This window comes from Enhydra lutris, unplaced genomic scaffold, assembly GCF_002288905.1.
Source record: "Enhydra lutris kenyoni isolate GAN:26980312 unplaced genomic scaffold, ASM228890v2 scaffoldscaffold28, whole genome shotgun sequence".
NCBI classification, from domain to species: Eukaryota; Metazoa; Chordata; class Mammalia; order Carnivora; family Mustelidae; genus Enhydra; species Enhydra lutris.
In genome coordinates this window covers 23,241,416-23,257,251 of record NW_019154112.1, presented here as the reverse complement: position 1 = coordinate 23,257,251, position 15,836 = coordinate 23,241,416, and the positions used below count along the sequence as shown (strand labels likewise).

General features: G+C 40.6%; 1 protein-coding gene across 1 annotated transcript in view; it reads left to right on the top strand.

The window, feature by feature from the left end:
* LOC111152298 (leucine rich repeat containing 1) overlaps positions 1–15,836 on the top strand; it is a 132,723-nt gene that overhangs the window by 106,400 nt on the left and 10,487 nt on the right. The window contains exons 8-11 of the mRNA XM_022510778.1: positions 1,245–1,389; positions 3,765–3,883; positions 5,667–5,750; positions 15,407–15,522. Of these exons, the coding sequence (XP_022366486.1) occupies positions 1,245–1,389; positions 3,765–3,883; positions 5,667–5,750; positions 15,407–15,522 (464 nt within the window). The remainder of the gene's footprint in view (positions 1–1,244; positions 1,390–3,764; positions 3,884–5,666; positions 5,751–15,406; positions 15,523–15,836) is intronic.

The window sequence follows — 15,836 nt, the reverse complement described above, 5'->3', positions numbered from 1 at the left end:
TTATTTCAAAATTTTTGCAAATACTTCTTATGTTTTAGCTGTTTTGTCATAGTGTTAAGGTTTTTCCGACTATTATCAAATGTGAGAACCGTGTTCCAAATGAATTAGAGTCTGCACAGACTTCTAGGTACATAGTCATCTCGTGGAGTCCTTTTGTAAGCAGGCTTGCCTTCTGGTAAAATGACAGAGAAACATAAGCCAACAAACCCAACAATTAAAAAACAAGCGTTTTCCTCTTACTCAGTTTTTGTCTAACTACTCCTGAATTTCAATCTTTGATATACCTTATAGCCAGTCTTTAAAGTCCGGGTGTATTTCCTGATGGCCTAGGTGCCCCTAGTTTAAAGCAGATCAGATGCTCAGGTGTCTGCTCAGTGGGCTGAAGCAGGTGTGATGGTGCTGTGTGCTGTAGGTGAGGAAGGCCGTGTTGATGCGGAGGTTGAACTCCAGGAGGAAGCACTCGTAGCATGTTCTGGATGTAGTTACAGCACTGAAAGTATGAGGACCTCACTCACAGCCAAGGGAAGGAAGGAGATAATTGCAGTCTCTTTCTGAGGTCTTGGCTGCATTTGGGGAAAGGAGACAGATTAGCAACTGATGTGGTGAAGGTCTAATTAATACCTAGATTTCTCTAGGAAATTAGGAGAAATCCTAGTTGGGAGAATTCCCATTATTTTCAGAGTCACAGGATGGGGAATAAAAATACCACAGGGTTATCAGGAAAGTAATACATCAGATCTGGGGCATGATGGGAAAAGAGAGAGAGAGATAGTGTGTGTGTGTGTGTGTGTGTGTGTGTGTGTGTGTGTGTGTGTGTGTATACAGATGGTTTCTTAACAGAAAATCTCAGGGTCACCCTGAAGTATGAGTTGCTTATTGAAGTGATTGATTCCAAAACTTGAGGAACTGGATTCGAGACTCCCTTTTTTTTAAATTATGTAACCATAGAGTCATTTGTTCTCTCTTGGTGCCAGTCTTTTCATCTGTTACGTGAGAATGATTCCTTGCCTGCCTGAAGTTGGAGGGCTTGGCATCCTTCCCAGAGCCGTGTCTGTGATTTTTACAGCTTCCCGTTTTCATTGGAAAGGGGTCTGGAAATTTATTCCAGCCTTCTCATATAGATAAACGCTAAAGAAACATCCTCGGGACAACTTTGGGATTTGACTGTGAAAAATCACTGTAAGAAATTCCTCTGTACTGTGGCAGGTTGAAGCATGAGTCTCTTTTTTGTGTCACTGATGTAGGAAATAGGAAATCTGAAGAACCTACTGTGCTTAGATGTCTCTGAAAATAGGTTGGAAAGACTTCCTGAAGAAATCAGTGGCCTGACTTCATTAACGGATTTAGTCATTTCCCAGAACCTACTAGAAATGATTCCAGATGGCATCGGTAAGTACGGAAAGTAATTCCCTACTAAAGGTGCTGGCTGTTGTCTCGGGCCTTTGGGGATCACTCTGATTCTTTGGTCACCACTCTCAGAGGCTGGCGATGTGGCTCCTTTAGTCTCCGTGTCATTTATTTGTTCTTAAAGAAGGAATGCAGAGAACATTTAATGTACTTGAAGTTTCTGGATAGGCAAGTATTTCTGTCATCCTGGTTCAGTAGCAGTTGTAGGTATGATTACTTCTAAGTGTTGACTCCTCTGTCTCTTCTGCATCTTGTCTCCATTGTTTTCAGTAGAGATTAGTCTGAATAATAGATAAGTTTCAGTCATGGGAGCAGTCTTTAAGAAATTTTTATGTGAGCATAAAAATAACTATTTAGGTTAATGAGAAAGTGACTCTGACCTCACCACATGATCTAGGGAGGAATGGTGTGTTTGAGTTGATCCTTTTCTCATGCGTCGAGAATAGTCTTTTCCTTTAACCATTGTCTGTCATTTCCTTTAAAATCAGTTAGTTCAGACATTTCCTTTATCCTAAAGGCATTCAGTCCTGTGTGAGAAAATAAACTCAGGGAAGGTATAAACAGACGTGGACCGAGAGCTCCACCATTGCGAAGCCACTTAGAGGTTGTAAGAAACTATGTTTAACCACAGTTAACAAAGTGTTGCTGTCTTTGACCTTTGTTTAGCTTTTATTCAAAATATCAAAGCAGGTTTCTGAAGGATTTTCAGTAGTTGAAGAAGCTCTAGGACAGAGAACCACTTCCTTTCTGGTGTTTGGCCAAGATGAAAGCAGTATCTGATCATAACAACTGGGGAGGAACACAGACGTTGTCTTTTGGTTCGGCCCGGGTGGAAAATTGATGGAGATTTTGAGTCCAGGTAGAGATGGTCAGTGAGAATGATACTTGGTATCCAAAAATAGTTGTAGCAACTGGGGACGTTTTGTTGCTAGGCATAGGAAGTAGGAAGTGTGAAATGACTGACCTCAAGCATTTGAGAGGCAGTCCTGTAGAAGAGAAGTCGATTTGTTACTCCATCTTCTAGTTCAGACAGCTATAGGGGAAGGATATAAATGAAATATTGGTTACAAATTAGTCTGGGCTGCTTAGTGAAGAGATGAGCTCCCCGTAACTTGAAGTGTTCAGGGAGAGGCGGCGACACCATTTGCCAGTAATACCGTTTTTTTTTTTTTTTTAAGATTTTATTTATTCATTTGACAGAGAGAGATCACAAGTAGGTAGAGCAGCAGACAGAGAGAGAGGGGGAAGCAGGCTCCCCACTGAGCAGAGAGCCCCATGTAGGGCTCAGTCCCAGGACCCTGAGATCATGACCTGAGCCAAAGGCAGAGGCTTAACCCACTGAGCCACCCAGGTGCCCTGCCAGTAATACTGTTAAGGAGACTCCTCAGTTGCAGGGAAATCTGTCGATTCAATTCAGTGTGCCCTGCCCTGTGGAGAAAGCCTCTCCTGTCGGTGAGGACAGGTGGAAACTCTCTGGACAGTGTTAGTAGGTTATTGACTATGCTAAACAAAGAGCTTATGACTCTGTTAGTTCTCCTGCCCTGCTGTGTGGCAACACACAAAGCAAGTTAATTTTTTCAACATTTTTTCTTCAGCTTTACATTTCCTTTAAGATAGAGGCCATTTTCTGATTTTCCTGGGGACAGTGTCCCCATGCCAGCCTCTCTCAGTAGATATTGAAGGCTATCTGTTTTGTAGGATTATTCCTTGAATTATGGTTAAAAATGAGAATCCAAAAGATTGAGGATTTTCTTCACTCAGTGGGGACATTGAGGAAGCTGTGCTCACCCCATTCCTGTTTTCCATCGCCTGCAGGCACCACCAGAAAATCCACTCTTTCTGCCCTGAGTGAAATACACTCAGTTCTTCATGTGGCATTTCAAAGGTTTCCATTTTATTCTGTATTTCTAGAGCCATTCATTTCAGAAGTCTTCACCAAGCCACTTTCACTTCAGGTGATAGAATAAACCACACTTTATTTTTTGTTTTTAGTGAGGATGATTCTTGGAGTAAGATGAAAGTCTCTCTCCTTTGTACATGAAACATTTCCTGTCCTTAAAGATCTGTCAAGAGCTAGTTATTTGTTTTTCTATCAAGTTTCTGGCTTTGATACAATTTTTTATGTAGTGACTTTTAAAATGATTTGTTTCTGATTGCTAGCTGTTTTTGATGTTCCGATAAAACTAACTCTCCACCTTTAGTGATCTAAATGAGAAAGATGTGGTTTCATAATGTGAAAAGCTGGGTGAGGGGAAAAAAAAGTAACTATTTAAAACAAAAAGAACAGCAGATAAGAGATACCAAATAATGATTAGGAAGACAGTTGTAACTAATGAGCTGAAATAATGCTTTTACAGGAAAACTAAAGAAATTGTCGATCTTGAAGGTGGATCAGAACAGACTCACACAGCTGCCTGAAGCAGTTGGGGACTGTGAAAGCCTCACTGAATTAGTTCTTACAGAAAACCGGCTCCTGGTGAGTGTGGGGTACACATTCAAATGGATATGTGTCGTGTGGTTTCTGTATCAGAAAGACTTATCAGGGTAGGTTCTACTTACTCATAATTGGGGTGGACTGTGTGGAAATTTTCTTTTTTTTTTTAAAGATTTTATTTATTTATTTGTCAGAGAGAGAGAGAGAGAGAGCGAGAGTGAGCACAAGCAGATAGAGTGGCAGGCAGAGGCAGAGGGAGAAGCAGGCTCCCCGCTGAGCAAGGAGCCTGATGTGGGACTCGATCCCAGGACGCTGGGATCACGACCCAAGCCGAAGGCAGCAGCTTAACCCACTGAGCCACCCAGGAGTCCCTGTGTGGAAATTTTCTTATTTCTTACATCTAAATAAGGACTTCAAAGCAAATGCAGGGCATAAAGACAACTGGCTTTTAACCTGCTTCAGTGAAGAGAATGGTAGTTAGGCTCCGCTGACAGAGGTGTCCAGTGAGGGGTAGGGATGAGCCCATCAGTGGTTGTGCTGATGCCTCCACCATGGTGTCCAGGGTCCGCCGGGGGCAACTTTCTCTCAGGGTTCTTCGAGCAGATGGAAAGAAAGAAAAGGGGAGAAAGTGGTGTTTGGCTGGGAAAAGCCTTGGTGGGAATAGGGGCAGGGGGATGAGTGCTCTTTGGGGGCTGAGTGTGGAACTGAGATCTTACCCCACCCTGGAAATTGGGGGTGGCAGTGGCTGCAGGTGTCCACACTTGGGCTGGACTTCCCCATTCTCCCAAGGGCAAAGCTTTGGTGTCAGTCACCTGGTCGTGGTGCTGGGGGGATCCGGATGAACAGGATGACAGTGGATCTCTGTTGCTTCTCCTTTCCTGCTGCTTTCTCTGCTTTCCTCAGGCCCTCACTGATCACTCTATCCTCTCTTCCTCCTCTCTTCCTTGTCTTGTAGCAGCTATGTTTGCTTCAGCTTACGTTCCTACCTTGCTCTTTCATTTTGTCACTCTGTTTCCTACCTTACTCTCCCTGCTCCTTTTCCTCTTCTCTTTTCTTCTTTCTTTATAAAAACAATAAGCAAGGCTCTTTAGGTGGAAAGAGCAGAAAGATAACACAATTGGGTAGGACAGGGAGCTGGTGCAGGAGCCAAGACACATCTCTCCTCCAGCAGCGTGGGCATCCTCCTCTGGTGGGTGTCGTGGAAGTACCCAAATCTTCTCATGTTAGTTTATGGTTTTAGGCTTACAGATATTTATCATTACAGAGGTAAACATAACATTCACCGCTGGCTTCTAGCAGAGTGTTGAAGCTCTCCCCTCCACCAGGGTCCTACCTGATTCCTAGAGTGCTTTGTGTACCCGAACCCCCAGCCCTGCTTACCTTGCTCCTGTCTCCATGCCACCTTCCCTTCTGCTGCTTCACAGCACCCCGCTTTGGATTCTGGTCCCCCCAGCCCTCTGGCTTCCAGGTCATCCAAGCCATTCTCCCAGTGTGGTTCTCAAAGGTGCAGGCAATGAACGATGAATCTTGAGGTACAAATTTTTACTTAGGTTGAAGAGCATTACCTCTTTACTAGGTGTTTCTCTGTTTCCAGGCCCATGCCTTTGACTCCATTTCATTGAAACATACTCTGGTTTTAACAAAAATATAGAATATTTAATTTTACATCTTCCAAGTGAGCTTTGACCTATCTGACATTCAGAAAGAACAATTATGTCTCTTAGTGGATGAGATTATATTCTTTAAATCCTTGAAAAGATCTGTTTTACTGTGAGTCATGTTAAAAAAATGTATTAAATTAATAATTAAAATGTTGTTTTAACAGACTTTACCTAAGAGCATTGGAAAACTTAAGAAGTTGAGCAACTTGAATGCAGACAGAAATAAATTAGTGTCTTTACCAAAAGAGGTATGTGCTTTAAAAAAACAATAATGATTATAAAGAAATAATAGCACACAGGAGATCAAAAGTGTCACACATTTTAAAAGACTTAATGTGGTGCTTTTTAAATGTTATGTACTCTCATTTGTGAGCATATAGATGGTTGGAGGAATTATATCAAAGAACCATCAGCAGTGACTTTAAAGAGGGTAGGCGAGTCCAGATGACTATGAGCATTTGAGAAAGGTGAGTTGATAGGATTTAAAAGTGGGAGAGATTTGACATTTCTGGCTTTGCCATACAGAAAACCATTGACAGAAATAGGTAACTTGGGGGTTTAGCAGAGGAAGCGGATAACGTTGGGTCTGAGTTTAATGTGAAATTAAACTGCTTCCTAAGCCACTGGAATTATAAAAGTGGATCTTGATGCAACCCTTTTCTTGGACAGAGATTGATACCGAGCAGTGTTCATATCTGGGAGAGAGCGAACGAACTCTTCACAAAGGCATTCACATGGAGGGAGGTGAATGGGAAGCTATAGCCAGATTCTTAGGATTTTTTTTTTCCCTGTCAGTGATCCAACCAAGAGAAGAGCCCATCACCAGGCATTGTGGGGACTAGTTGTACAGATGTAGAGGCACTTCAGTCCTGGCAAGGGAATTGCTGAAAACAAGGGGACCCAGAGCAGATGAAACAAAGACGCATGTGTGATATTTAACAAAAGGCTTACCTTCTATTTAGAACTAGGGGAACTGGGAGATGGGTAGTTGATTTTTTTGTTAACCATTAGCCTGAAACTCAGTTCAGCTGCCTTTCTTACCCCCATCAAATGTCGGTGAGCCCCGTCCCCTTTGTTAGGTCTCACATGAAAAGGTGTGATATCGTGTGATGGGATCCCTGGCCAGGCTCAGTGTCCTTCCTTTCTCTGTTTTGACCCTTTCCAACATCTCTCTTGGGATAATTTTATTTGTTTATATTTTTTATTATTTTGTTTTATTTTTCTTGGGATAATTTCAAATCTACCATCCCACCAGCCAGAACTTGCGGGTTCTTGTTTTCCTAGGGCCCTTCCCAGGGTGTCTGAGCTTTGCTTGGCTTCTCTTTCTCTCCCCTCATTGTGGCACTACACCCACTGTCTCCCAGTCTTCTGCCCGGGCAAGACAGCCAACGTTCCCGAAAGGAAGCAAGGGAGGGTATTTATCATAAATGTGACCATATTCTGACCCACCCTTACTCTGAGCACTGGCACTTAAATAAAACTGTTCCCCACAGAAAGACTTCAGTACACCTCTGCTAAACTGGGACACAAGTAAGAGATTCTGCGAATCAGAACATTGTGGTTCTGGTCTCACAGTGATAAACCAAAACACAGGGCTGATATTCTGAATATTGATTTTATTCTTGTTGAATGGGTAGCAGACTGGACAGGTAGACACGTGCACAGAGAAGTAGAAAAGATTTCTTACATTTTTTCTAGATGCCGCGTCCTGTGCTCGGTGCTGTCGTGTTTGTTAACTCCCTGAATCCTCACAACAGCTTTTGAGGTCGTAAGCCAGAGTTCCTCATTTTCCAGATGAAGAAGCTAAGGCCGGTGGAAATCCTTCCTTAGCAGGCCTCACATAGCTAGCAGTCGGTAGAATGGGCTCCAGAGATGTGTCCCCCGACAGCCTGCTAACTATTGTTCCACAGGCCAAGGAAAGTATGGCCACTCAGGGCATACGGACGTAGTCTAGCCTTTCCACATGTGGCCCTGAGGTAAGACAGGACCTTAAGATGGTAAAGAGAGGTCAGACAGTCTTTCGTTTGGACATGTTATAAAATTAATACATTTCAGGAACATTTTCAAGGTTAGTGCTGAAGAGAGCACTTGGGAGTTGAATGTCCATCTCCCAGGAAGTTTCCCCACCCAGTTCCCTATGCCCCTCTTCCGATTCTCTTGCAAAGGAATACATCCTAAGCACAACTTTAACATTTTGTGTAAAATTACTGCCATCATGTTAGCATCTATCCTCATGTGAGCATCTGTCCTCTTCACATTTTAAGAGAATGAAACCCAGGCTTCGGATGGATATACCCACCATGTGCCGTGTGTCTGTGTAAATTTATTAGAATGGCATTTCATGATGTGGGAAGTGGACATGGTATGAAAGTAGTTCTAGCTTTAATGCATTTTAGTTCGCTGTCACATATTATCTGCTCTCCTTGAAATTGTGATTAGTTTTCTGGCATGTAGAGTCTGATAACTGAATAAAGTCTGTGCCCTTTCCTGTAGCTGGGAGAGGAAGCAGAGAGAGTTGAGCTTTTTAGGAACTGGCTCTCTTCTAACATACCTTCATTGCTACTCATACACACTCACCTCCCAGGGTAGGAAAATGCGCTGAGCCCATGCCCCTAATTCTGCTGTGGGTTACGGTGGTGACCCTGTAGAAACGGCTGCTGAGTGCTTGCTGTTGACCATCGGGGCTGAACAGCCGGACCACTGTAGGCCACCTGACTGTGAAGTGTGTCGTGTTGGTCTGCACAGCACAGCTGTGCCATGAGTCTGTGCAGTGCGTGAGTGTGGTAGGCCCCGTAACCGCGTGCACACGTGCGTGTGTGTGCATGTGTGTGGAATCGGGGAGCGGGGCTGGGCCTAGGGACTACGTGTGTGTGTGTACTTGCTCTGCCTCCAAGCTTGATACCATTCGATCATATCCTGTACTTTCCATGATTGGATTCTGCACTTGCAAAACTCTACTAATCTCTCTTGAATAATCAAGTTGCATGCATGACACATCTAAACCGAAATGCTGACCGATTCAATATATATGCCCCAAACCCACAGTTGTATTAGTTGCGATTGGTCCTGTGTGCCATGTAGTTCTTTCTATTTTTTGTCTTTCTTTAATTTGATACTAGTATATATCATGTTTTAGAGCACGGCCCCTTAGTCTCTGGCAACATTTATTTGTTTTTTTTTTGTTTGTTTGTTTTTCCCAAATGAGGGAAAATGTACTGTGTGGGTCACAATTATAGATTCTGTTTGTGTTTTGTGGTGTTATTTGTAGTAAACATTTGCAAATCAATGAATGTCTCTTGTTTTCTTAATTGTTAGCTGCTTGGAAATTTAGGAAAGTCGGGTAAACTTGTTATCTTGTAAGTATTGTTCAGACCATAGTTGCATCTCTAACTTCCATTTTGCTTCTTAAATGCATGAAGATTTCAAATCAACTGACTGCTTTGTGTGTTCCTCATTGTAAAATGTTGGACATTTTCCTTTAAACGCAATTTTGTTTTTGTTTTCTTTTAAATGACTGCATGGCCTGGAACCTTATTTTGTTATGTGTTTGTCAGTTGTCAGGTTTGTTCAGATTGTTCTCTCCCAAAAGAATGCTTTTCTGTGAAATTACATTTTAAGTTATTCAGAAATTCCAAAAGGCATAACGTGGCAGCTCATCTGTCTTCACTGAATTCCAGTTTGGCAGCACAATTCTCTCTCTAATGGGAAGGCTAGATTTGCTTTATTTGCTACATGTGGCATGCTTCTGATTTTTCAAGCAACTTAATTGTGTCTTTTATTTCTCATCCTGTCATGTAAGTGTGTATGCTTCTGGGGGGAAAGAAGGCTCCCTAAAAAACGCATGTTTTTGGTGGAGGGAAGAATTAAAAAGAGACCGTGTTGTGTGATGTGTGGACAGACAGAGAGTTAGTTATGTGTGATTGTGGGTATGAGGAAAGAGAGCCAGTAACTTCATAACATTCCCCAGCCAAATCTTACCTTTGAATAATCTGCACCATTTAAAGGGTTTCTGGCTGGAAGAAATTGAGCATGTGTCCAAGTTTAGAGTCTAGTCTTTTGTCTCCATTAAGTCAAAATGAAAGTGATCTTGACTTCATCACACTTACGCAGTCAAAAGATAGGATTTACAGATCATTCATCAAATCTTGTTTTTGTTTTTAAACAGGCACTCTGTAAATGTTAATTACCCATAAATATTTTGATTTTCAGAGAGAGAATTCGTTTTATGAATAGCTTTCTGTCTTCTTATTACAATTTAGTGTAAACTTCCATCATATTCTAAAATGGATTATTGCTAAAAGGGGTAAGGTAAAACCTAAAAATACAAGAATAAAACATAGTTGGCCATTGGATTTCAAAATGGAGAAGGCATTTTCAAACTTGAAAGTGGAAAGAAGTGTTAAAAAAAAACAAAAACAAAAACAAAACCCAGTTGATAGATTTGTCTACATGAAAATTAGATTTCTGATCTTCAAGAAGGTAGAGACACCTGAGGGCCAGAGGACACTTAGAACATTACAGATTAAGGAGGTCTTGCCTCACTCTACTTGAAATGCTTCCCAATGATTAAGAAAAAGAGGTTTCCACTGGAGAAAAGTAGACAAATTGAAGCAAAAAACCCATCACAATAAGCAATAAGTGATTCAGAGAAGAAAAAATAGAAATGATTATCGATGTGAAAAAATTTTAGCACCATCAGCATTCACAGAAATGTTAATGGAAACTTTTTGACCTATGAACTTGTCAAGATTAAAAAAAAATGATGACAAATGCTGGCGAGGGTATGGGAAAATGCATAAATGATAGGGAAGTATAAATTATTACATCTTCTCTGGAAGGGAACACAGTAATATTGAAACCTTTGAAAGTGTTCATACCCTTTGATTCTGCAATGCCACTTCTAGGGCTTTGTCCTAGGAACACAGTTGTGGTACACAGGAAAACCAGGCAAAAGGCTATTTCTCATGTAGATGTAGGGGCAACTCATATGTGGCCAGCACTGTGCTTTCCTCCATATCCGTGTCTAATCTTCACAACAGTCCTGTGAGGTATAGGTAAGTCGTTATCAACATCCAAAAGACCCGGAAACCCAGACTCAGCTACAGTAACTCGCCCAAGATTACACAAAATGGTAGAACCAACTAGCAGTGTCTTACGTGGGAGATTTGTGATTTGTAAGACATCTGTAGAATGAAATAGTTATGTGGTCAATAAAAGTCCTTGTAGAAACATACTGATGTGGGAGGACATTCCTGATGTCATATGTAAACAGAAGTGCTGAAGATCATAGTGTTGCTCCTAATTTCATCAAAGCGTGTGTGTGTGTGCGCGCGCGTGTATAAAATTTATATGTAAAATATATATATATATATGAAATCACTATATATATATATATATATATATGAAATCACAAATGCGTGGCAATAATACTGAAAGATTGTACTTTAGAATGTTAATACCGATTATCCCTTTGGGGTAGGATTTGGTCTTAGTTTTTTCCTTGTGCCTTTACATGTGCGTATTTATGGTTTTTATTTTCCAATCAACGTAACTTACTGTTTTATAATTAGAAATGAAAAATGCTGTAATTATTAGTGGATATTTTGATGTCAGTGGCCCAACAATTCAGAAGTCCCAAAGCCACATGATTTTCAGAATATTTATGAAATAAGAACATTCGAATAATATGCCACAGATGATGATGGGAAATGCAAAAAACAGTCTTTGCTTTCTAAAATTACTCACCATATTATTACAGCTCAAATTGTATTTTCACCAGATTTCATTTATTGTTCGTTTCCCTTTCTGCCAGTGAAATAAGGGTTTCATTCTGTTACACAGAATATTAAAAGGCCAATACTGAAGGAAAAATGAAAGTTTCTTCACACTTGGGGCAGGTGTTCAGAAAATGGAATATAGGTAGGCTATGATGACTAGTACAGGCTTTCTCTTTGGATCACTGACTGATTATCTCCTCTTGAATAATGTCACCTCCAGGCAATTAACAGGTAACACAGATGACCGGCAGGTCCCATCTCCTCCAGATGGGTTCAATCAGGTCCAAACAGTGAAGGAAGGTATCATCTGTAATTAAGATACACAAACCAGCAAAACAAAGATTCTCAGCTACATTCTGTAGTTCTCCAAGTCCAACCCCTTGTATTCTGGGAAGGTACTATTATGTGGTTTTAGGAAGTATAAAAATATCAGCTTCCTACATAGATGGTAATAAGTTATTTAAACAGTGACTCTGCTTCCCAGAATTTCTAAATGGTACAGGCATTTTATTCTGACGATCACTAAGGACCTGGTAAACTACCTCCTGGACCTGAGAGAGAAAGCAGAAACACACATGAGCCATATGTATCCTACAGTACTGAGATCACACCGGTGCTTCACTAGCAGTAAAGTCACAGTGTATTTATCCCTAGTATTTAACACAGTGACATTCTGTCATTTTGTCACCGTGATGCCTCGCAAGGGAGAGATTTTTAAGAAGGTCAGGGATGTTCTGGGAGGAACTCAACAACGTCAGCACACTTCCAACAACACAGCAGGCACACAAGTGTTGACTGACCTGGTCCTTTGGATCCAGGACTTTGACTTCTTGAAAAGACAATAACCATCATATTGGTTTGCCAGCCACATTTACTACACCAGGTTCTATGATAGGTGCTAAATTGTGTTTGTGGTTTCATTTAATTGAATCCTGATTGTTACTTTTGGTTAAAGTAACATAGTCAAACACACGAAACACAGGATTGAGCCTCAGGTCCAGCCCAGGTCTGTGTGATCCCAGAGCATCCATTCCAGGGCTCCATGTTCCCCTCTGATGTCTGTGAAAACTGTACCTTTTGAATTATGGTTTTTACTGCTTAATAATCTTTTCTCAAAGCCAAAGGCTCATGCCATCCCTTCCTGGATGATTTGGAAAAAGGTCTCTGTTTGTGCACTGTTTTGCCTGGGATGGCGCGTGCATCTGAGGGTGATGAAGGCATCCCGGCACACTGGCAATAACACTCTCTCTTTGTGGGCATTGTTTCATTGTTTTCCGAAACCCTTCGACAATGGAGATCAGGAGGTCACTCTGCCTGCTGTGACAACCCAGAGTGCCTAGCAGGCTCTTGAATACAATTGTTTTCCACTCCTTGAGGTCTCAAATGGATTTGAGATTAGAATGGGAAAAGAAAAAGAAAAAATAAATAAATGAGATGTAAACACAGTACATAGCTCACGCACTCCACTGGGAATTCACATTATCCCTCTCCCAGAGTCTTAAGAGGTATTTACTTGTCCAGAACTTTTATTGCTTCAACAGCTATTAGAGCCCTCTCTGACCCATTTTAATGAGTTAATTTTTAATAGGTAGTATATGTACATGATACAAATTGAAAACGTTCACATGCTATAGTATTAGGGCCCCAAACAGATATCCAATAGGTGGCTGGAGCAGTGGACAGCTTCTTGACAAAGTGCCCACAGTTATGATGCAATCTCAGTTCTGTACACGCTCCAGTAGTTAATTTTGCCATTGTGAGGGTTGTCTATGTGCATAACTGCTTTGCCTCCCTGGTGTACAGATAAATCTTATTGTGTTAAAGGCAGGCCAGGATGATAAGGTTAAGGTGAGGTCCAGCCTCAGCCCCATGCTGACCTGGAAGACCTCCCACATGGCACACAGACCCACCACTGAACCCAGAGCCAGTGCATGGGGAGCAGAGTCACGGGGGGTTCCCCTCCATGAGGAACTTGGGGATTTCTTCCCATGAATAGATCTTTGTTGGGATCATCTCAGTTTATCAGAGAAAATCTAATCATATCTATCCTCTATCTTCATTCAAAGCTTAGATTCCTTCCATAATATTCCTGGGCATCTGAGTAAAACTAATGATTCCCTTCCTCAAGAGGGAAGAAAGCCAAGCCCCTTAAAGATCCTATTGTAGATCTCTTTCAGGGCATGATATTGGGGCCCTGCATTTTTAAAACCTAAGAGAGCCCTCTCTAATGATTCTTAAAAAGAGTTTTGTGGTTTTCATTTCTACACATAGAAGGAGATATTAACTTCAAGTAGCAGCCTTTCACTAGTAAGTAAATAAACATAAGCATATAAACATATCTAAATGAGAAAAGTTGATGAGTGGGTAGGATGGGTACTGTACTTACCACGCACTGTGGTTATATGGACATGTGCAAGTTAACTCAGTGAAACAATCTGTCAGAGGGTTTGTATAGACCATAACTGCAAATGAAACACAGAGCAGTCTATCAGTGTGGACTGTGGGGTTTGGGGAAGACTCGATGGTGTAGAGGATGTTTAGCTACTTCTGGACAGTTGATAAGATTTAGAAGGACAGAAAAAAAAGAGCATTTCTGTAAGACACAGTGGAATCAAAATGTTACGTTTTAGAGGGTAGTAAATGCACCAGTTGGTGGGATGGGAAATGTGAACACTGAGAGATCATGGAGACAATCTAAAAGCCTTTCTACATATCTGGGTGTAATCCATTTTAGACAAATGTTAGTTCGTGTTTTCTTACATGTTATTTTTCTTTTACATCCATTATGGTTAAATACTGTGGTTAAATACATGATCTCAAGTCTTTATATTAACTCTTAGGGGAAGACATAGTAAGATTGTTCATGAAGGTAATTATGTAGCAATTTCATAAATATGCATTCTGCTTTTTTAAGGTATATACATGTATTAAACATATGTATACATAGAAAAGGGTATAAGATGTACTCAGATATAATTGAAGATGCAAGTCTTCTGCCTCTCCTCAAGTGGGAAGCTGTGGAGTATTTTTCCATGTGTCAGAGAGACATCAATAGGTTCCTTCATGAGCCTTTGCTTGCAATCGCTCTGGGTCAGGATAGTGAGTACAGGAAGAATGTAGTACTGTATGGAGTCCTGCAGAATGTTGTGTCTGAGATTGAGTTATTTTTCCATCCCTTTGGTTCAGCTTTCCTGACCATAGAAACCCTGGCCAGTTTGCTCAAGAGACTGATTCAGTTCTTTTGTGCTTATGTTCTTTTTTTGAAAACCAGGCTCATACAAAGCTCAATTATCTTTGAATCGCTGACTTTAAAAATAAATAAAAAAATAGTAATCAAATTTGTCGTGGATGTAGATATCAATGTTTCTACAAGCATTAAGTTTACCAGATTAATATGTGTATTTACCACATTCAGTTTTTGCTAAAATATTGTTGATTTTGTGAAAGGGAAATGAATAACATATTTACTAAATTAAGCTGTGAGTGACCAAAAGTAGTTAAAAGATGTATAGTTGAAAATTAATGTACTGTATTGTCTATCCAGTATCCTTTTTTTCCTCCTTCTTTTTTCTTTTTTTGTTTTGTTTTGTTTTTTTTTTTTTTTTTTTTTTTTGAAATGAACTGGGGACACTGGGAACACTGGATTTAATATAATATAATGGGCAGGTCTTCGAAGGGGTGTGTATGTATCATTCTTGGCCTTATTTTTGAAACAGAATTCTTAATATACCAAATAATATTTACCAAATATTACCTATATTACCAAATAATATTTGTCTGGACCTGGGTAGCCTAGTTAACATATTTAAAAAATACAATTGCATTAGATAGCAACGGAAAATGACTTGCTTTTCAGAATGAGATTTTTTTGAACTGTACTGTTTATTTTCTTGATTTAATTTAGAACATATACATTTAATGCATTGCTGAGATTTTTATGAACTTACTGGACTACTTAGTGTTTTGTATGATTTAAATTAATCATAGTTGGTCTCAGTGAAACTTAAAATCATGTGGTATCATTTTATGTGTCCTTTTCATGCCATTTGACAAACAAGATACTCCAGTCCCACCACCATCTTTCACAAAAAACCTGGAAAAAAGATGTATTTTCTTTCTAATTGTAGATTGGAGGGTGCTGCAGCCTCACTGTATTCTGTGTGCGTGACAACAGACTAACTCGGATACCTTCAGAGGTGTCGCAGGCCACAGAGCTTCATGTCCTGGATGTGGCAGGGAACAGGTAAGCATGTTCTGGTTTGCTTTTTTTGAGAAAAAGAACCAAATGTTCATTCACCCCAACCTTTGTCATGTGTCTTTGCCATCTTGCCTTTGCTCCATCTTATAGAATATGTACTAATTAGTTGAATGACCCAGGACACAAAAAATTATTAATCTGAGAGCAGGAGTGATGGAGCTGGATGGAGTAGAAGAAGTCAGGGATGACCTGAGTGGGAGGCACTTTGACATTTAAGTAGACCCTTCTGTAGAAATGCTTCCCAGAACAGCAGTACAGTGATGTGAGGGAAACAGTGCTGCCTGAGAACTGGGATACTT